The sequence below is a fragment of the Aspergillus ruber genome (genome assembly GCF_000600275.1).
Source record: "Aspergillus ruber CBS 135680 unplaced genomic scaffold scaffold00048, whole genome shotgun sequence".
Taxonomy (NCBI): Eukaryota; Fungi; Ascomycota; class Eurotiomycetes; order Eurotiales; family Aspergillaceae; genus Aspergillus; species Aspergillus ruber.
The window spans coordinates 110,465-128,231 of record NW_024467344.1 but is presented as its reverse complement, the minus strand read 5'-3'; the positions used below and the strand labels follow the sequence as shown (position 1 = coordinate 128,231).

The 17,767-nt window shown below is 47.0% G+C and overlaps 10 protein-coding genes across 10 annotated transcripts; 6 read left to right on the top strand and 4 right to left on the bottom strand.

Annotated features, from left to right (window-relative positions):
* Nucleotides 1-3: 3 nt before the first annotated feature.
* Nucleotides 4-1,614, top strand: EURHEDRAFT_417401 (uncharacterized protein; the record flags this gene model as incomplete). The annotated part of the gene is made up of 8 exons (XM_040783190.1): nt 4-13; nt 69-265; nt 323-503; nt 565-741; nt 803-1,029; nt 1,077-1,275; nt 1,327-1,448; nt 1,528-1,614. 6 exons carry the CDS (start codon nt 4-6, stop codon nt 1,128-1,130), a joined length of 846 nt encoding a protein of 281 aa, XP_040634215.1. The 3' UTR covers nt 1,131-1,275; nt 1,327-1,448; nt 1,528-1,614.
* Nucleotides 1,615-2,155: 541 nt separating this feature from the next.
* On the bottom strand, nt 2,156-3,004 carry EURHEDRAFT_390335 (uncharacterized protein; the record flags this gene model as incomplete). The annotated part of the gene is made up of 6 exons (XM_040779827.1): nt 2,156-2,305; nt 2,361-2,497; nt 2,558-2,672; nt 2,729-2,800; nt 2,853-2,918; nt 2,981-3,004. The coding sequence occupies 6 exons, from the start codon at nt 3,002-3,004 to the stop codon at nt 2,207-2,209; spliced, it is 513 nt and encodes a 170-aa protein (XP_040634214.1). The 3' UTR covers nt 2,156-2,206.
* A 443-nt stretch (nt 3,005-3,447) lies between these two features.
* Nucleotides 3,448-5,367, top strand: erg6 (sterol 24-C-methyltransferase). Its single transcript, XM_040783189.1, has 3 exons — nt 3,448-3,886; nt 3,955-3,989; nt 4,044-5,367. Exons 1-3 carry the CDS (start codon nt 3,683-3,685, stop codon nt 4,936-4,938), a joined length of 1,134 nt encoding a protein of 377 aa, XP_040634213.1. The 5' UTR covers nt 3,448-3,682; the 3' UTR covers nt 4,939-5,367.
* A 338-nt stretch (nt 5,368-5,705) lies between these two features.
* EURHEDRAFT_510573 (siderophore iron transporter mirB) lies at nt 5,706-8,181 on the top strand. The gene is made up of 5 exons (XM_040785951.1): nt 5,706-6,269; nt 6,326-6,596; nt 6,641-6,986; nt 7,035-7,287; nt 7,338-8,181. Exons 1-5 carry the CDS (start codon nt 5,983-5,985, stop codon nt 8,014-8,016), a joined length of 1,836 nt encoding a protein of 611 aa, XP_040634212.1. The 5' UTR covers nt 5,706-5,982; the 3' UTR covers nt 8,017-8,181.
* EURHEDRAFT_488990 (YbhB/YbcL family Raf kinase inhibitor-like protein) lies at nt 8,164-9,068 on the bottom strand. The gene is made up of 2 exons (XM_040785610.1): nt 8,823-9,068; nt 8,164-8,759 (listed from the first exon to the last, which is right to left on the bottom strand). The coding sequence occupies exons 1-2, from the start codon at nt 8,941-8,943 to the stop codon at nt 8,338-8,340; spliced, it is 543 nt and encodes a 180-aa protein (XP_040634211.1). The 5' UTR covers nt 8,944-9,068; the 3' UTR covers nt 8,164-8,337.
* An 82-nt stretch (nt 9,069-9,150) lies between these two features.
* On the bottom strand, nt 9,151-10,705 carry EURHEDRAFT_390331 (zinc-binding alcohol dehydrogenase family protein). The gene is made up of 3 exons (XM_040779826.1): nt 10,288-10,705; nt 10,115-10,232; nt 9,151-10,056 (listed from the first exon to the last, which is right to left on the bottom strand). Exons 1-3 carry the CDS (start codon nt 10,540-10,542, stop codon nt 9,365-9,367), a joined length of 1,065 nt encoding a protein of 354 aa, XP_040634210.1. The 5' UTR covers nt 10,543-10,705; the 3' UTR covers nt 9,151-9,364.
* Nucleotides 10,706-10,858: 153 nt separating this feature from the next.
* EURHEDRAFT_467006 (Zn(II)2Cys6 transcription factor) lies at nt 10,859-12,113 on the top strand (the record flags this gene model as incomplete). The annotated part of the gene is made up of 3 exons (XM_040785149.1): nt 10,859-11,004; nt 11,060-11,516; nt 11,577-12,113. 3 exons carry the CDS (start codon nt 10,859-10,861, stop codon nt 12,111-12,113), a joined length of 1,140 nt encoding a protein of 379 aa, XP_040634209.1.
* A 1,387-nt stretch (nt 12,114-13,500) lies between these two features.
* Nucleotides 13,501-14,987, top strand: EURHEDRAFT_519120 (SNG1 family protein; the record flags this gene model as incomplete). Its single annotated transcript, XM_040786753.1, has 3 exons — nt 13,501-13,636; nt 13,710-14,786; nt 14,839-14,987. The coding sequence occupies 3 exons, from the start codon at nt 13,501-13,503 to the stop codon at nt 14,985-14,987; spliced, it is 1,362 nt and encodes a 453-aa protein (XP_040634208.1).
* Nucleotides 14,988-15,613: 626 nt separating this feature from the next.
* EURHEDRAFT_519119 (ERG4/ERG24 ergosterol biosynthesis protein) lies at nt 15,614-17,075 on the top strand (the record flags this gene model as incomplete). The annotated part of the gene is made up of 3 exons (XM_040786752.1): nt 15,614-16,175; nt 16,237-16,351; nt 16,400-17,075. The coding sequence occupies 3 exons, from the start codon at nt 15,614-15,616 to the stop codon at nt 17,073-17,075; spliced, it is 1,353 nt and encodes a 450-aa protein (XP_040634207.1).
* Nucleotides 17,076-17,219: 144 nt separating this feature from the next.
* EURHEDRAFT_381931 (Con-6 family protein) lies at nt 17,220-17,649 on the bottom strand (the record flags this gene model as incomplete). The annotated part of the gene is made up of 3 exons (XM_040779478.1): nt 17,220-17,316; nt 17,398-17,550; nt 17,612-17,649. 3 exons carry the CDS (start codon nt 17,647-17,649, stop codon nt 17,220-17,222), a joined length of 288 nt encoding a protein of 95 aa, XP_040634206.1.
* Between the last annotated feature and the right edge of the window lie 118 nt (nt 17,650-17,767).

The window sequence follows — 17,767 nt, the reverse complement described above, 5'->3', positions numbered from 1 at the left end:
GATATGACAACATGTAAGTGCTTTTAAAGCATTTGCCTACTATAATACAAGTACTAATCAATCATTAGCCACATTTTTAAAGTCCCCTGGTCTTCAGCAGTTCTGCCATGAAAACAATGCATTTACCTTAGCAGACGTTCATCAAAGTTTGAATAACACTGATCGGGTTACTGCTATAATTCAAAGACAGAAGCTTTTACATTTTCCAGAAGGGCAGCACTATAATGGAGTTGCCTTTGAAATGCAGATAAATCCTCAGATCAAGGTATGTACTTTGCAAGCACTTCTTTAATACCTTCAGGGTATTAATTTATTATTCTAGGAATATATTCAGGCAAAGTATCAAGATGAGAGTGAATTTATGTTAATCTGTGCATTGAAGGAGCAATTAGAGCTCCTTATAACACTCAAGTCATTTGAAGTTGATATGTCTTATAAGCGGCTCAAGGCTGCTAAATTAAATGAAGTTGTCTTTACAACTTATTTACCAAACCATGGCAAAAGTAAGTACTTACTACTTGATAGGCACTTCATAAGCACTAATACAGTGAAAAATAACTTCAGTCATTACCTTAGTTCGAGTGTTCACCAATCAAGAGACCCCAATTGGATACTATCGACTCTTTAAAAGAGTCTTTCAGGTTATTGCTAATGTAACTGGGCAATCAGTTCACTTCTCGCATATCCATCAAGAAGGCTTTCAAGGAATCGTTTGTGACATGGACAATAAACAAACAAGTGGTAAGTAAAATTTATGTGGAAGCCTTAGTACATGATAAATGCTAATCTAGTGCTTTTTAAGGGCTTGGAAAGTACTTATATGAGCTTGATCCTTCGCGTACTACTGAAGAACATCTTCGTAGTACTATAGTCTTTTGCCAGGTCCACTTTCATCGAAATATTACCAAGGCTGTTGGAAATCATCCCAATCAGCATGGGATCCGTCAAAGAATGGCAGGTTTATTAACCTGTAAATCTATGGAGGACTATTATAAATTACTTGATTTATTGCAAGGTGAGTACTGGTTAGTGCTTGATAAATGCTATTTTAGCACCTCTACTAACAACAAACCTAGCACATGAGACTGATAATGTCTTTCACTGGGCACAACACAAGCGAGATCCAGTAATTGCAGCTGGGTTAAACAAATACTGCTCATTAATTCCATCTGAACATTGGCATTTTATCCGAAACTCAACAAATACTGCAGAGCAAACTCATAATAAATCCTATGCCTTTGGAAGACAGCAATTGCTACTGCCTGCAGTAAAAAGGTATTTAGTTTATGTCTTTCTAGCACTTTATAAGTACTTATAATCTTCTAGTGCCTGGCTTCTTGATAAGCGAGATATTCAACAGTACCTTGGACGTGAAATCTTTGGCATATTTCATACCAATCGGACAGCTAATATGGAAACTAATTATTTGCGTCATATGCAACGGGATTGTAAGTACTACATTATGCACCTTGTACTAAAGAAGTGCTTGACTGTTGTTTAATAATTGTTCTAATTAATATATATTAGTCTCCCGCAAGCGGCAACACCCATCCAGTTCACCTACTGTGGATGATGATAATGTTCAATTACCAAATGCTTCCGGTATAATATCACCATCTTTAAGGCATGAACAATCATCACCTTCAGTAAGGCAATCTTCCATTCATGAACGATCATTATCAAGGCAATCCTCAAGCCGTGGAAGAACTCCAACCCGGTAAGCGCTAATCAAGTACCTAATAAATGTCATAGGATACTAATTGAGAATTAAGGTCCTCTTCATCTGCACTTCGACGGGTTGCTTCTGCAAACATAGAAGTTCAACAGGCTCAACTTGATATTGAAAAGGCAAAAGTTGAGATTGAAAGAGAAAGATTGAAGCTTGAACAAGAACGGGTAAAGCTTGCAAGAGAACAGGCTGAGGTTCGACAACTTGAATTGCAGAATTTAGAACGTGAGAGAGAATTATACAAAAAATAACAAAGGAGATATTACTCAGGTCCATTAAACACTTTAAAAGGTTCTTTTTTAATGTTTAAAAACAGATTATCCATTCTATAAACATATCTATTGCAAGCACCATCTATTACTCTGCATCAGTTGGAAATGAATTTGGGTCGAAATGACAAAAGTTATCACAACAATCCTCATTTTTGCAGCAGCCTAAGCACTTAATAAGCATATATCAAGCTTTCAAAAAACTTTTTTACTTACCCTTTGCTCTCAATCCCTTTGCTGCACAACTAACACATGGAACAGCATGGCCATTGTCCCTGCACCAACGTTGCATAGCAGCACATGATACCTGAGCACTTATCAGACATAAAAAGGTATAAAACAAGTGCTTTTAAGGTACTTACAGTGCCCTTCTTCGTGAGAGGGAATGGCGGCTTGGCATGACCAGGGGGTGTGGTGGCCCTGGCGGGCTCGGGATGAGTGGACTTTGAAGGGCTGGGGACAGGCTCAGGAGGGCCTTCAATAATATTCTTGAAGAACTCTGTTGAAGTCCTTTGTAAGTGCTTGGAAAGTGCCTGTAAAGTAGTTGAAATATACTTACTAACTGCTACCTTCACTGCCTCTGGTTTGGGCCGTCCAGTTCCAGGACTCGCAACATTAACGTTATGGTAGTGTTTCACATGGTAACGCAGGTCATTGGTCCCAGGAAATGCTTTCTAAGTACATAGTTAGCATCAGAAAAATAATAAATAAGTGAAATTAAGAATCTTACTTTTCCACGAATACAGTCTTCCACACGACAGAACAGCTCATCGACATGAATGACAGTCTCCTCATGCTCTCCCTATGCACTTGTTAAGCGCTTTTCAAGCAATAATATAGCATTTATTTAGTACCTCCTTGATCAGAGGTAGCGGCAGGGTTCCAGCAGGCACATGGGCGAGATAGGCTTTGTACGCGGGCTGCTCTCATTAATAATGTATTTATTAATTGCTTCTTAAGCACATGGTTGATATTTCCTTACCACATCTGCAAGTGTAGAAGGCATTATGACGGCAGAAATGGGGACAGTGTATCAATTGCGTAGGCAGATAAAGGATTTCAACATAAGACAGAGTGTAATTTTGGGGCGCCTTCAGTGTTGTGGATCATGTGATTTAGCGGGGCTCGGTAAGGTAACTCCGGGGCTCTCCGAGAAATAAAGCGGGGCGCTCCGACCTATGCACTCTGATTCTGCTCTCTCCGTCAGCGATAAGAGCGATAAGCAAGCGATAAGAGAAGCTCGGAGCGCCTGCATCCGGACGCGTGATGGCACGTGACCTTAACCTCCCGATCGGGCCATCTCATGGCGGCGACGGAGACGTCTAGATCCGGTTCACCGCCTCGCCCGGAATGTCCTTTCTCCGGCCGGGACCCCAGATGGCTCCCCATTCGGCTTAGCCGCCAGACGAAAAATCAATCGTAATTGGCCAGGGATCATCGCACTGCGCAGTCCGCCTCCTTTCTTTTCGGTTTCCTCTGTGCTGGCCTTTTGTTTTTCTCCCAGCATCTTTCTTCCTTTTTCCTCATTGCTGTGTTTTCTTCAGTTTTGTGTCTCTTCTCATCACTATCATTGCTCTGCTGGAGGAATTGAACACATTTTACGCCGAGTATAATTGAGTACCTCCGCGGAATTCATCTGTCATCCCTTTTCAAAGAAAAAAAAAACACCCGATACATTCTCATAATGGCTCCCTCCAACTTGGAAAAAGAAGACCACCAGCGCGATGCTGAGTTCGCCCGTGTCCTCCATGGAAAGTCCGCTGGGGCTCAGGGTGGTTTCGCTGCTATGCGCGGCAAGGACGCCGCTGCGCAGAAGGCTGCTGTTGATGAGTACTTCAAGCACTGGGACAACAAGTCTGCTGAGGAGGAGACAGAGGAGACTCGCGCTGTGAGTATTTTTGTGTGCGGGTTATCTTGTGCGACATGTTTAGTGGCTAATTGTTTGTTTTTCAATAGGCCCGCCGAGCGGAGTATGCGACTTTGACCAGACAGTAGGTTATCCCTCAATCAAACTGAATACGTGGATTGAAGTTGACAATTGGCAGCTACTACAACCTTGCTACCGACTTTTACGAGTACGGATGGGGAACCTCGTTCCATTTCTGCCGATTCGCCCGCGGCGAACCCTTCCTCCAAGCCATTGCCCGTCACGAACACTACCTTGCTCACCGCATGGAGATTAAGGATGGTATGAAGGTTCTGGATGTCGGCTGTGGTGTTGGTGGCCCGGCTCGTGAGATTGTCAAGTTCACAGATGCCAATGTTGTCGGCCTCAACAACAACGACTACCAAATCCAGCGTGCGACGCGGTATGCTGAGCGTGATGGTTTGTCGCACAAGCTCAGCTTCACCAAGGGTGACTTCATGCAAATGAGCTTCCCAGACAACTCCTTCGATGCTGTCTACGCCATCGAGGCGACTGTCCACGCTCCTGAGTTGGAGGGTGTCTACAAGGAGATATTCCGTGTGCTGAAGCCCGGTGGTGTGTTCGGTGTCTACGAGTGGCTCATGACAGACGAATATGACAACAACAACGCTGAGCACCGCAAGATCCGTCTTGGTATCGAGCAGGGTGACGGTATCTCCAACATGGTCAAGGTTTCGGAGGGCCTTCAAGCTGTCCGCAACGCTGGTTTCGACCTCGTCCACAACGAGGATTTGGCCGACCGTCCTGACGCGATTCCGTGGTACTACCCTCTCGCCGGTTCTTTCAAGCACATGACTTCCCCTTGGGACTTTTTCACCATTGCCCGTATGACATGGTGGGGTCGTGGTCTTGCCCACCGTTTCGTCGGTGCCTTTGAGAAAGTCGGTCTCTTCCCTAGGGGATCCCAAAAGACAGCCGACAGCTTGGCGCTGGCTGGTGACTGTCTCGTTGCCGGTGGTGAGAAGAAGCTTTTCACACCGATGTACCTGATGGTCGCTCGCAAGCCCGAGTAAATGCCCGCCTTCTGAGCTGTACAGATGTTCATGTTTCGCCGGCATCCTATAAACGCGGCGGCTTTTTTTCTTTTCCACTTCAATTCTGACATCTATCATTTTCCTTTACTGTGTTTATTGCCCCTATCTTTCTGCTTGTTATAATATTGCATACCGCCTTAGGATGTCACGTTAATTTGCTTTTTCATCCTCATGTTCTCATCCGCCCTATGAGTTACTACTTAATATGTGCGGATGATGATGATATTCGCGTTTTTCTTTTGCTGTTTTTCAAAATAGAGATGTAATAGTTACTGGACCTGGAATGAATGGAGCGTCTTTCTTGTGTACTGTCAAACTCCGTGTAGTCTGAGTTGTGCATTCTCAATCACTAGTCATAGATCATGTCGATGAATATATACGCCGCACACTAGGACGCCATCTTTGTTGAGTGTTGGCTTCCAGCTTTTATCGATGTTCCTGTGTCGTAGTTAATAAGAACTCTGGAGCACCTATCCTACCGAAATCAGTCTTCCTAACCTCCGCACCTCAGTATTCTAAAGGAATGGCAACATTCATTCCAAGGACTCAAAGATAAACCTCCCTACTCCTATATCATCCTTAGTATCTCCGAGCACTACCCGATCGTGCAGCACGTCGGCAATTGCCGCTTTAGGACAGCACGAAATCTTATCAGATGGATCATCTGATAAAAACCTCGCCAATCACGGCCCCTTCCCGCGGGCCCATTCCCTTTCAATAAGAGACTCGCAACACTCGGCAAAACAGAAAAGAAAAAGCAAAATGTCACCCTCATAAATTACAGGATTCCACTATATTACCCAATGCGCCGACGCCTCACCCGGGGGATTAATCATCCGCGTGCTCCTGCTCCTGCTACGGCTGAAAAGACCTGCCTAAATGGCGGCGAGGCTGGGACTTATGTCTCAGCTCTTTGTCTTCTTGATTACGGGTGAGAATTAGATTTCTGATTCAGGGAAATACAGCGGCATTGCGTGTGGTTCTGTTGCTTTCCGACTGTCCCGATGATCGGACTTTGCGACCATGTCCTCCAACTCCCTGTTCCATAGAGCTTCCGCGGGGCCGTCATCCTCCGCAGTATACACTCAGCTCCCGAACGACTCGACTTCTTTGCTAGATTCTAGCACGCAGGTTGACTACTCACAAGATGGTATCGCAGGGAATAAACCTGATTCAAATCGAATCGCTATCGACACCCGAGACGAAGACGAGATCGACGAAGAAGAGGAACGCAGACAGGATGGAGTCCGGCAGGCCGAGGCTATCACATCCTCCTGGACGTTTCGAGCTTTGGTATTCACCTACGTTTTGTATGATCTACCTTGACTGGAAGTCAACCGACGAGAAATGGAACTAACGGAAACAGTATCTACATCTTAACGTTCGTCAACTCGCTACAGCAACAGGTCACAGGCAGTCTGGGCCCATATGTCACCTCCAGTTTCAAGCAACATTCTCTGTTCTCAACGACCCAAACCTTGTCCAGTATTGTCGCCGGTTGTTCGAAGCTCCCGATTGCGAAGATCCTAGATATATGGGGCCGAGTTGAGGGTTTCATTCTGATGACGGTTCTGTGCACACTGGGACTTGTCTTGATGGCAGTTTGTAAAGATGTTGAGACTTATGCTGCGGCTCAGGTAAGTATTCCGAAACATTCTGTTGATCTAAGCTGACAGTTTAGGTCTTCTACTGGGTTGGATATAATGGAATGGGATACGTGATCAACATCTTCCTGGCGGATACCACGTCCCTCAGAAACCGGATGATTATGTTTGGACTCAACTCGACACCGTTCATTGTGACCGTCTTCATTGGTCCATACGTTGCGCAGTTATTCCACACATACAGCACATTCAGATGGGCATTTGGTTTCTTCGCCATTGTCGTTCCTGTTGTGTCGATTCCCGTCGCGGCCATTTTCCTGTACAGCAACTATAAAGCGAGGAAAATGGGCCTTGCTCCTCTTCGCACTGTCAGCGGGAGAACCACCCTCCAGGTCCTTTACCACTATGCGCGCGAGTTTGATGGTAGGTCTCGATTCCTTGAAACGTTTACTTCATACTGACATACGGTAGTTATTGGTTTGCTTTTGGTGGTTGGCGGCTTTTCCTTGCTGCTCCTTCCACTTACCCTTGCTGCAAGTTCTGTGAATCAGTGGCACAATTTGTATATCATTGCGATGCTGGTTATTGGAGTCGCTCTTCTGGCACTATTCTGCGTTTGGGAAAAGTATTTTGCTCCAGTGACATTTGTCCCATTTCAATACCTTCAAGATCGAACTGTGTTTGGTGCTTGTGTTTTATCCGCTACCCTTTTTTGCAGCTTCTAGTATGTCTTTCTACCTCGCTGCTTATATGGTCGGAGCTAACAAACCGCAGCACATGGGATGTCTACTTCTCCTCCTACCTGCAGGTAGTCCACAACCAAAATATCCGCAACGCCGGCTACATAGCAAACATTTTCACCATCGGCTCCTCCTTCTGGGCTCCCATAGCCGGTCTCATGATCCGCTACACTGGCCGTTTCAAGTGGCTGGGTCTAGCAGCCGTTCCCGTTTCAGCAATTTTTACGGCCGCAATGATCTACTTCCGACACCCGGGTACAAATATCAGTCTTATCGTGTTGATCCAGATCTTCATGGCCTTTTCCGGGGGTACACTAGTCATGACAGAGCAACTAGCCGCTATGTCTGCAGTACCGCATAACGAAGTCGCCGTCGTTCTTGCACTCGAAGGTCTCTTTATGAGTATCGGAGGATCAATCGGACAGTCGATATCGGGTGCTATCTGGACGAACATCCTGCCGGACAAACTAGTTGAATACCTCCCTGATAGTGAAAAGGCAAATTGGAAGGATATCTACGGATCACTTGAAGTGCAGCTGTCGTACCCCGTGGGCAGTCCCGCAAGGAATGCGATTATAATGGCGTACGGATACGTGCAAAGACGGATGTTGCTTGCGGGTGTGTGCTTTATGCCGTTGGCCCTTGGGTGTGTGTTGCTTTGGAAGAATATTGATGTTAAGGGGAAGCAGCAGACGAGGGGGATGGTTTTTTGAGCGTTGCATGTTGTATGTGAGGTGCTTGGTGTTGGTTCATTTGTATAGTGCTTGTAAAAGCGTCTGCATTGCATAGGTAGAGTATAGCAGTGATCGTCTGGACGATCTTGAACTCAGTTAAACATAGTCCTTTGACAGATATCTTGTGACCTTCTGAACTCCCGCATAAAATAGCCATGAGTCCTTATTGCATTAGAGTAACCGTAAGATATTATATTAAAAACCGAGCAAATATAGGATAATCGATACTCAGAACACGCCATAAACTCCATCCGTAAAACATCCCAAAACACCTATCCGCCAATATCCCCCTCTCAATCCCTAGTTACTCAGAAAGTAATTCGCCGCAACCACCTCCCCAAGACCGATTTCTCTCGCAAACCCATCCAAATCAAACCTCACCCGCCCCCAAATCCCCATCTCCTTCCCTCCCTCCGACGTATATCTATGCACCTCGAACTCTTCCGGCTGTTCATACAGCAAAAACACATAGCGGTGCGGGCTACTTCCCGGTGGGGGTTCGGGGCCAATCCAGTTCGCGATGAAGGGTGCGTTTGCTTTTAGGATTGTAGTAGTGCCATCTTCGGAGGGAGCGGGATGGAGAGATGGTTGGATCCAGTGCAGGATTGGGCTTAGGATAGAGAAGGAGGGGAAGGGGCCGTCTAGATCTATGCTGACGAGGAGGTAGGTTTTGTTGGCGTTGGTAGCTGTAGAGAAAGAGATCTCGGGGATTCCTTGGGCTTCTGTTTCTGTTTGATTAGATGAGGTTGACAGGTTAGAGGTGATGGCCTCCGGGGGGGACGAACCTCCTCGTGGGATGAATTGGCCCGGAGTGACTTTGTAGGAGCCGACTGCCACGCCTAGGACTTTAGAGGGGTCCCGCGAGCAGAGAGAGAGGGCTGGGTCGACACTTTCGCAGACTCGCATGGTTGCGTTGCTGGTTGGTTGTTTTGGAGAGAGACGGAGGGGTGAATGTGAGAAGGCGAGACGGTTATAAGCCGGGGTTAAGCGGATTTAGGGATCTCGTGACCAGAGATAGGTTGATGTTGAGGTGACTTCATGTGCGTTGAACAGGGTTAGCGTGAATGTGAGAGAGCAGGGAGGGCTTTTATATTCTATCCTTGAATATGAATGGCCCCACTTTCCGGCGAGTTATATTGTATTACTATGCAATTAGGCATACATTGGCTATTTACCGTTCCCTCTACCTTGTGGCATATTATAGGCCTGTTAGTGCCCTGCTGTAGATGTTTTCTGTGGAAGCCTGGGGAACCTTTCCATTTTCGGTCCGACTTCACATGCTATATTTCGATACTCATTCTGTGTTGCGCCGTGGGACTATGACATACTAGGCACAACCTGGAGTCTCAGAAATGCGAAAGACGTACTTAGTAGCACTTGCTTTTCCATCCTTCAGATCTTTCAGGGCCTGCTCAACGCCTTCTAAACCGCCCGATCTGATCTCGAAAGGATGACCTGAGAGACTCTTGTCCTGCAGGGCTCGAGTAAAATATCGCGACGTGGCAAACCCTAGTTCCTCGTTATTCTCGAACTCTGGTTGTTTATGCACCGAGCCCACAGAAGTCACCGAGTGGATAGCAGGCGAGACATCGAAATCGTTTGGTAAGATGAAATCAACCATTCCGCCAGGAGCCACCGACTGCCTGAGGACCTCTGCACTTTGTGGGACTATAGCAGCGTCAAGTGCATGATGAACAGTTGAGTGGCCAGTTTGCTGTAGGCCCTTACGGATTCCCGCAATGGTTGCTTCGACTCCCTCGCGATAATCAATAATGGTGTCGCCTTTGCTCCGGTCAATCAGTGTCTCCACATAGTGAGAACCTTTCCCGGCGACTGCAATGATCGGATGGATGTTGCTGTTGAATGCCAATTTGATAGCAAATGAGCCGACAGCTGAGCTCGCGCCGTACACAATGAACGGAATCGACTTCTGGGCAGGCATCCAGGGGAAGGGGAAGCGATTATGCGCGTACAGAGATACGGAAGCAGTCAAGGCTGCTAGGGGAATCGTGGCGGCCTCTGCTCATTTCGTCATGGTCAGTCACGGGGTAGCAAGATTATGGCGTCTTGAACGCACCTTCAAAGGATGTGTGCTTTGGTAAATGGAAGGTGGTATAACTCCACGCGATCGCATATTCCGCATAGGAACCCCCAGGCGTGCAAATCTCGTGGAAAGCTGCAACGCGATCACCAGGCTTAAAGCAGTGTCAGTTGGCCAGAACTCAGCAGACACGGTGTTGTATCGCGCACCTTGAATTCAACTACATTCGCGCCGACCTTTTCGACGAATCCAGCAATATCGTCTCCTTGGTTCAATCCATTCTTAGCCTTATCTAGCATGGCAAAGTTGACATCTCCAGCAGCCGCCCAATCCGGGAGCTTCCAGTCCTTTGGATTCGATCCGGAGACTACCACCCTGATCAGAACCTGGTCATCGTTCGGTTCAGGGATCGGGCTGTCGATAATCTTGACAGTCGGTCCGGCAAGGTTGATCGCTTGTTTCATATTGCTCTGAATTAGGAGTAAAGAGAGTTGCCGAAGGAATGGAAGATGTGGTTGGAATGCTAGCAGGAAATTAAGAGGTGAGAAACAGGTATATATATGCAGAGGATCGCATTCCGATTAGAAATGTAATAGCACTCTTCAAGAGTAAATAGAAATGGATTCTTACATCATGGCACTCGATTTTGAATCTAGATGGTATCCCACCGGAACCTCCCACCTTATTGCCCGCCTCCCACCGGAGCCTCCCACTATCACCAATCTAATTCTCACCTGCAACGCACCCAGCGGAGTCGCTATTATGGAAGTGCAAAATTCTATGGCGTCGCCAGAAAAGTTTTCTTGTGATTTCCCAGACTGTAACGCAAGTTATCAACGGAAGGAGCACCTCAGTCGCCACCAAGCGCAACATATCCAGCCTCAGTCTTTCCAATGTTCACTTTGTAATCGGGCATTCAGACGGAAGTAAGCGGTTTCTCGTTTCCGTTTATGCTGGATAATGTTTTTAATGTGTATTCAGTGACACCCTCCGTCGACATATGCGGCGGATCCATGCAGTTGATGAGTCCGCGCCTCGTCCAGGGCATGCCTGCTTGAATTGCCGGAATAGGAAAACTCGCTGTGAGGGAGGGCCGCCTTGCCATGAATGTCTGTACCGGAGGATTTTCTGCTCACTGAGCGAATCACAAGAGATAGGCCGTCGTGATTCTCCCGACAAGTCAACCATGTCATCACAGGACACATTGTCCTCACCACCCAAGACGCAAAAGGATCGATTCTTTGTCAGACTCTACTTTGAACGATTTCACCCTTATTGGCCATTTGTGCATAGTGGGTCGTTCAATCAGTACTACGAAGTTCCTTTACTTGTACAATCGATGATGGTCATCGGGATGTGGGCAAATGGGGGGCAAAGTTCGCGGTCCGCAGCAATTGACCTCCACAATACGCTAGGTTTAGCAATATACCAACAGAGAGTGAGCTGATGCCAGGCAACTCTGATAACACCATGCTTTCACTAACAGTGGTATGCACAGGGGGCATGGGACGCCTCTACCGCAGAGGAGGCATGTGGTTCATGCGCTTGGCCGATTCCGACATACCAGGCAATTCTGCTGCACATAGTTTTCGCTCTAATACATAAAGGCCGAGATTCGTTGGGGTTTGACCTGAAGCCTTCTCTCCCGCCTTCTGACATGGAGCTCCTCGAGTGTCTCGTTGCCAGTTGTAAACGACTAGGCATGCTTTACTATCCAAACATACTTGACCGGTTTACTCCGGAAGAACTTGCTCCATATGTTTGGATCAGCATTGAAGAGATCAAACGATTCAATCTGACCTTGTACAAAGTTTATAATATGGTGAGCAGATCAGCAGCCAAAAATTTCACTGTAAACGACCTGAAGTTCCCATTACCGAAGAACGATCCCTTGTGGAACGCGGTAAGCAAAGAAGAATGGTTGTCTGCTAGCTCTGGAGATCTGAACAATTTTAACTCGGATGACGTTCTGGAAAACGAATGGATCTCCAACTCAGCAAAACTTCTAGTTAAACTTAATTGGTTTTTAGCATAGTCAAATCTCAAGCTTTTCTCATACCAGAATCTTGCGTCAGCATAATTGGATAACGGTAACTAATTGGCCACTATTGCCCACCGGCGCTCCTACCACTCCATTTTCACGAATCTCGTCGTATCCGAGGGTTGCAGTGGGATTGACCAATCTCATGTAGTAAGCCAATCCTGACAAGCCAGAGAAATACTTGGTTGATCTATGGATACTCATATATAAACATCCGATCTTGTCGCGGAAATGAGCTTCAAATCAAATGTAAATGCACACTCTGGGTTTCGAGCCTCGTTTAATAACAGTAAATGCCATGTCCCCAAAATTCCTCGTGCAGTTTCCTCCACAATTTTTCAACGCAGACTCCAATTCTTCAACTGGCATCTCGTACGGTGAGAAGACCCTTCACAGAAACCTGTCACTTAGTTCTGGGATGCTCCCAGAGTGTTCTGGGAGTAGCTTGGCTAGTATTCCAAGAGCTTCCGGAATGGCTGGGATTCCGTGGTGCATGTCTTGGAGCGCAGAGGGACGTTCCCTGTTCACTCGAGGGACAGCCACATGAAACTCATAAATGCGACGGGCCCGTAAAGGGAGTAAAGTCGCTCGCAGAATAATGTTACAATTATGCACTTCTAGTCTAGACCAGCGGAATATTAAAAGTCGCCGATGCCCTGAGCACCACGCTCCAAGTATTTAAGCGCGTCATTAGTGTAACAGCTGCCCTGAAGTCAACTCATTCAAGCTTTCTCCTCTTCCACGGCTAATGATGAAGTCAATGCGGCAGCGGTGAGCAGAAAATGATGGCGCATATACCTTGCTGCCGTCTACTGACTGAGCTGAGACAAAGAGACATGACAGTATACACATACGGAATTGAAGAAAGGCGGTGTTAGGGTCGATAATAATGTGTATTACTGATGCTTTGAGGGACCAGAGCAACCGATCTTATCAGATAAGATCAGACACTGGTGTCATTTAGGATTAGGAATTCCCCGAGAGTTTTCGGAGACTCGGACGACGTAAACACCGAGATATTCCGAAATAGGAAGCCAAACCGGCGGCAAGGAGAGTGGAAAGTCCAAGAACAAGCGCAGAACCAAACTATCAGTCGAATAATCGGTCGCGCCCAATGCCATGCCATAAAGCGATGAGTTGACAAATTTATGGATCCTTTGATTTCGGGTTTTACGGCTTGCGCCAATGGATTAACTCTGTTGCGCGCAACCGGGTGCGGCCGATGCTCTTATAAAGACGCCGGATTTGGTCGCGACGCCCCCATGGTTGGCGTGATGTGACCGGCCAGAGTTATCTTCCATTGATCTTCTTTTTAACTGCTCATTTCTTTCCCTTTTTTTGTTCCATTTTCCCGCGCCATTGTCAAGTCCTGTCCATATTCATGGCTGTCGAAAGTATGTCGCCGGAAGAAGGCTCTATCAAGGAACCCCCTTCGACTCCCGCGACAGCCGTGGGCTTCCTCGACCCGTCACTGAATGGCGTGAGAAATCGGGTTCTTTTTCAGCTGGGGCGCATGGGTAAGTCGGTCAGAAAGCGATCAATTGCATACATATGACTCGTGGCTAATAAGGTTCTCCCTGCATAAAACAGTGTTGATCCTATGCGTCTTCGTCCTGTGCATTCTTTCGCTATTTTGGGCCGTGCAGTTCCGAGTCGAGAATAATCTGCCCTCGTTGACGGTTTGGGTGGTGGATTTCGACGGCCAGGTTGATCCGTATCTCACGAACGATACAATTGTCGGGCCTGCTATAACGGATGTTGCGGGGCAGATTATTGAGTCATCGACGGATCGCGTTGGGTATACTATCGTTTCACCAGCGGAGTTTGACTATAATGTTTGGAATGTGCGACAGCGGGTGTATGATGAGCATGCGTGGGCTGCTATTGTCGTCAATCCTAATGCGACAACGATGCTGCGCGACGCCATCAGAAACGGGAATTCATCATACGATCCAACAGGGACAGTTCAATTTATCATCATTTCCGCTCGGGACGAATCTACCTGCACCAATTACATCAGACCGGCATTAACTAGCTTCCAGATTCAAGCTCAGATGGAGTTTGGGCCCCGTTGGGTACAGTCGTTGGTGCAGGAAAGGGCCAACATCACCAACGTACCGCAAGCCGCGAACCCAGGCATTGGGTTCAACACGTACGATCTCAGACCATTTGCGCCAGCCGTCGCAACGCCAGCCGTCACCATTGGTTTGATCTACTTGATTATCGTTGCGTTCTTCAACTTCCCATTCTTGATGCCAATCCACATGCAGCTCGTCAAGGGCAACCATCCGCCATTACATATGTGGCAGTGGCTGGTATGGCGCATTTTAACACATATCGGGTCGTACTTTTTCTTATCACTATTCTACTCGTTCGTATCGCTGGCGTTCAAGATCCCGTTCACCAATTCGCCTGCACCGGATACTATCTCCGCTGAGAACCCCAATGCGTATGGGCACGGATCATTCGTGGTCTTTTGGATGCTGAACTGGGTCGGAATGGCGGCACTGGGATTCCCATGTGAGAACATGGCCATGGTTCTCGGTATGCCGTGGAGCTCCTTCTTCCTCATTTTCTGGGTTATTACCAATGTTTCGACGGCGTTTTACTCGCTGGACTTGGCACCGCAATTTTTTGCATGGGGTTATGCCTGGCCTTTGCATCGGAGTAAGTACTCTTCCTCACTCCTGTATTGTCGGGAAGTAGCTAACATAAACAGTCGTCGAGGCATTACGGACGATCCTTTTTGGAACACATTCCCGGATTGGATTGGACTTTGGTGTTCTTTTTGCATGGATCGGAGTTTCGCTTGCTTTCTATCCGTTTGCGAATTTCATCATGCAGTGGAAGATCAAGAGAGGATGGTGATTTAGACATTCTCATTTCTCGTGGACATATAATATTTAGACATGATTATAATGACACTTTCATTCAAGATTGAGCCATAAGCATGTACAAAAGTGTATTACGCTCACGTCAGCCTTATGGGATCACTTGTGCATGATAATTGTGATCTGGACTGTTTCGCACAAGATTACCCCACTGCCAGTTCATCCGTATCTAGTGTCCAGTGTTACGCGACGCCATAAAAATGCTCAAATGTTCGTTAGGCTTTCGATGGGCATGTACACAGCAATAGCTTGACATAGGCACCCAATTCGTGACCGTCACTGCTGATGACCACAACCATGATTGGTGGAAAAATCCTGGGATTATCGTGACTGGCCAAATGTCAGATGCTCGCAGATCGTGGAATCTCATGTGCATTCCGGTGATCCGGCGCTGGTCTGATCTCACATGTTTGCTGACATGTATTGGCAATATGTAGCCGAAGAGTACAATCCTTTTATTTGTCTCCATGCCTCCTTTCAGGAGGAAGTCCTGCGGCTCTGCACTCATTCGTTGCAACCTAACGATTGAATTCCTATGCCAGAATGAAGCATCCAGACCCAATCTCGGATGTACAGCCCCCGTTTCCTTCAGCCACAGCTACCATGAGGAAAAAACACCCTCAAAAAGTCAACACCGGTTTGCCCGAAGAACGCTACTCTAGCATCCAATCGCCATGGCTACTCTCTGTTCGTGCCGCAGTTCTTTTATTTGTGGCTCCACTGGTCACAGCAAGCTTCTTCATTACAATTTCGCAGTTCGAAGGGTCTCTGTCCAGGCTCGTAACGATCGGTTTTAAACAAGGCTTATTGAAAATTATGATAGCTCACGGTTTAAGCCTCAGTCTTAAGCCCACGATTGCTTATGCGTGTTATATCGCTCTGCAAGCTGTGTTATTTCAACTGCTGCCAGGTCCAATAAACACAAGCCAACGTACACCAGCTGGATATCTTCTCACATACCGGACGAATGGGCTGTATGCATGGGCGGTTACTCATGCTATCTATGCGCTGCTCTGCTGGTACGGCCTTTTGGATCCTGGGTTTGTGATCAGGAACTGGAATGGGATATTTGTGGCGATGAACCTGTTTGGATACTTGGCTGTCGTTTTTGCTTATGCAAAGGCGTATTTGAGACCTAGCCATCCAGAGGATCGCAAGTTTAGTGGTATGTTTTTCTGCATGGGCTGGTTAAGCACCACTAATTAGAGGCTGCATTAACAATATAGGCTCCGCGCTCCACGATCTTTACGCTGGCATTGAGCTGAATCCAAGAATTGGAAAAACCTTCGACTTTAAGTTCTTCACTAACGGAAGGATTGGGATGATTACCTGGACATTGATGTATGTAATAGCCCTTCCACGTCAAACGTATTGCTAACTCCTAGACAGAGATATCTCAAGCATAGCGTACCAGCACCAAACCCACGGCACCGTATCCTCATCCCTAATCCTCGTCACAACCCTCCAAACCATCTACACGATTGACTTCTTCGTCAACGAATCCTGGTACCTCCGCACCATCGACATAACCCACGACCACTATGGCTTTTATTTGATCTGGGGGTGTTTTTGCTTTCTCCCGGCAAACTACACGCTCCAAGCGCAGTATCTAGCTCACTATCCGACATCACCCTCGACCATCTACCTAGCCGCAATATTCAGCATCGGTATTGCTGGCTACTCTCTCTTCCGCTCCGTAAACAACCAAAAAGACTGCGTCCGTCGCTCAAACGGAAATTGTCTGATCTGGGGAAAACCAGCTCAGTATATTACAGCAACATACAAAACATCCGACGGTGTAGAGCACAAGAGTATCCTCCTGTGCAGTGGATGGTGGGCCTGTGCAAGACACGTGAACTACGTGGGCGATTTGCTTCTGTCATTTAGTATGTGCGCGTTGGTTGGGACGGATAAATTGTTGGTGTGGTTGTATGTGATCTGGATGGGGGGATTGCTTGTTCATCGGTGTATTCGGGATGAGGGACGGTGTAAAGCTAAGTATGGAGTAGCTTGGGATGAGTATTGCAGATTGGTGCCGTGGAGGCTTGTTCCGGGTGTTTGGTGATCTACTGGGAAGAATCCCGACACTTGAGAAATCCAGGACTTGGGACCATGATATATACATTCCATTCTGTACAATCTACCATACCCAGATACTATACAATCTAAGCCCACTATACACATTTTCCATCAAACAGACAAGAAATCACTAATCAGCCGGCTGCTCAGGATGCTCCCCCATGCTCTCCAACCGACCCCTAGCCTGCTGCTTCCCCACATCTGTGACATTTGGATTATGCGTCGCCCTGCAATTCATAAGCCTTTACTCCAAAAAATCATGACACCAGTTTCATTTCAAAGAAACAAAGAAGGCAGTGGGTACATACGCTTTTAATCCCCGCGCAACATTTCGATTATGCCTTTCTTCGTCATCGCTCAGACCGGCCTCATTGCCTGGGGCCTCGTTGGATTGGATTCGCTTTAGCTCTTCTTCGGCGTGCAGGCGGCCTTCGGAGGAGACATTGCGGTTATGGATGGCGCTGCGATTGCCCCGGTGCCGTGGTTAATGATTGGTTTTTGGCAGGGTTGAGGGAGACTCACGCTTTATAGCCTCGAGCGACGTTTCCGATGTCCTTCATTATTCTCATTAATTTGTCAAAGGTTTTATTAATATAATTCCGTAGATAGTCCTGCTAATCTGAGGAACGGCATTCAACATTGTCTGTACGGGTTTATATACATGTATTCCCTCTCTGG

Excerpts from the sequence above, each read along its gene's own strand:
- erg6 (XM_040783189.1), top strand. The coding sequence starts at position 3,683 with ATGGCTCCCTCCAACTTGGAAAAAGAAGACCACCAGCGCGATGCTGAG. Across the intron at positions 3,887-3,954 it reads AGACAGAGGAGACTCGCGCT|GCCCGCCGAGCGGAGTATGC; the intron begins GTGAGTATTTTT and ends GTTTTTCAATAG. Across the intron at positions 3,990-4,043 it reads TATGCGACTTTGACCAGACA|CTACTACAACCTTGCTACCG; the intron begins GTAGGTTATCCC and ends GACAATTGGCAG.
- EURHEDRAFT_510573 (XM_040785951.1), top strand. The coding sequence starts at position 5,983 with ATGTCCTCCAACTCCCTGTTCCATAGAGCTTCCGCGGGGCCGTCATCC. Across the intron at positions 6,270-6,325 it reads TTGGTATTCACCTACGTTTT|TATCTACATCTTAACGTTCG; the intron begins GTATGATCTACC and ends TAACGGAAACAG. Across the intron at positions 6,597-6,640 it reads AGACTTATGCTGCGGCTCAG|GTCTTCTACTGGGTTGGATA; the intron begins GTAAGTATTCCG and ends CTGACAGTTTAG.
- EURHEDRAFT_488990 (XM_040785610.1), bottom strand. The coding sequence starts at position 8,943 with ATGCGAGTCTGCGAAAGTGTCGACCCAGCCCTCTCTCTCTGCTCGCGG. Across the intron at positions 8,760-8,822 it reads CCAATTCATCCCACGAGGAG|AAGCCCAAGGAATCCCCGAG; the intron begins GTTCGTCCCCCC and ends AAACAGAAACAG.
- EURHEDRAFT_390331 (XM_040779826.1), bottom strand. The coding sequence starts at position 10,542 with ATGAAACAAGCGATCAACCTTGCCGGACCGACTGTCAAGATTATCGAC. Across the intron at positions 10,233-10,287 it reads CGAATGTAGTTGAATTCAAG|CCTGGTGATCGCGTTGCAGC; the intron begins GTGCGCGATACA and ends CACTGCTTTAAG. Across the intron at positions 10,057-10,114 it reads AAAGCACACATCCTTTGAAG|AGGCCGCCACGATTCCCCTA; the intron begins GTGCGTTCAAGA and ends CGAAATGAGCAG.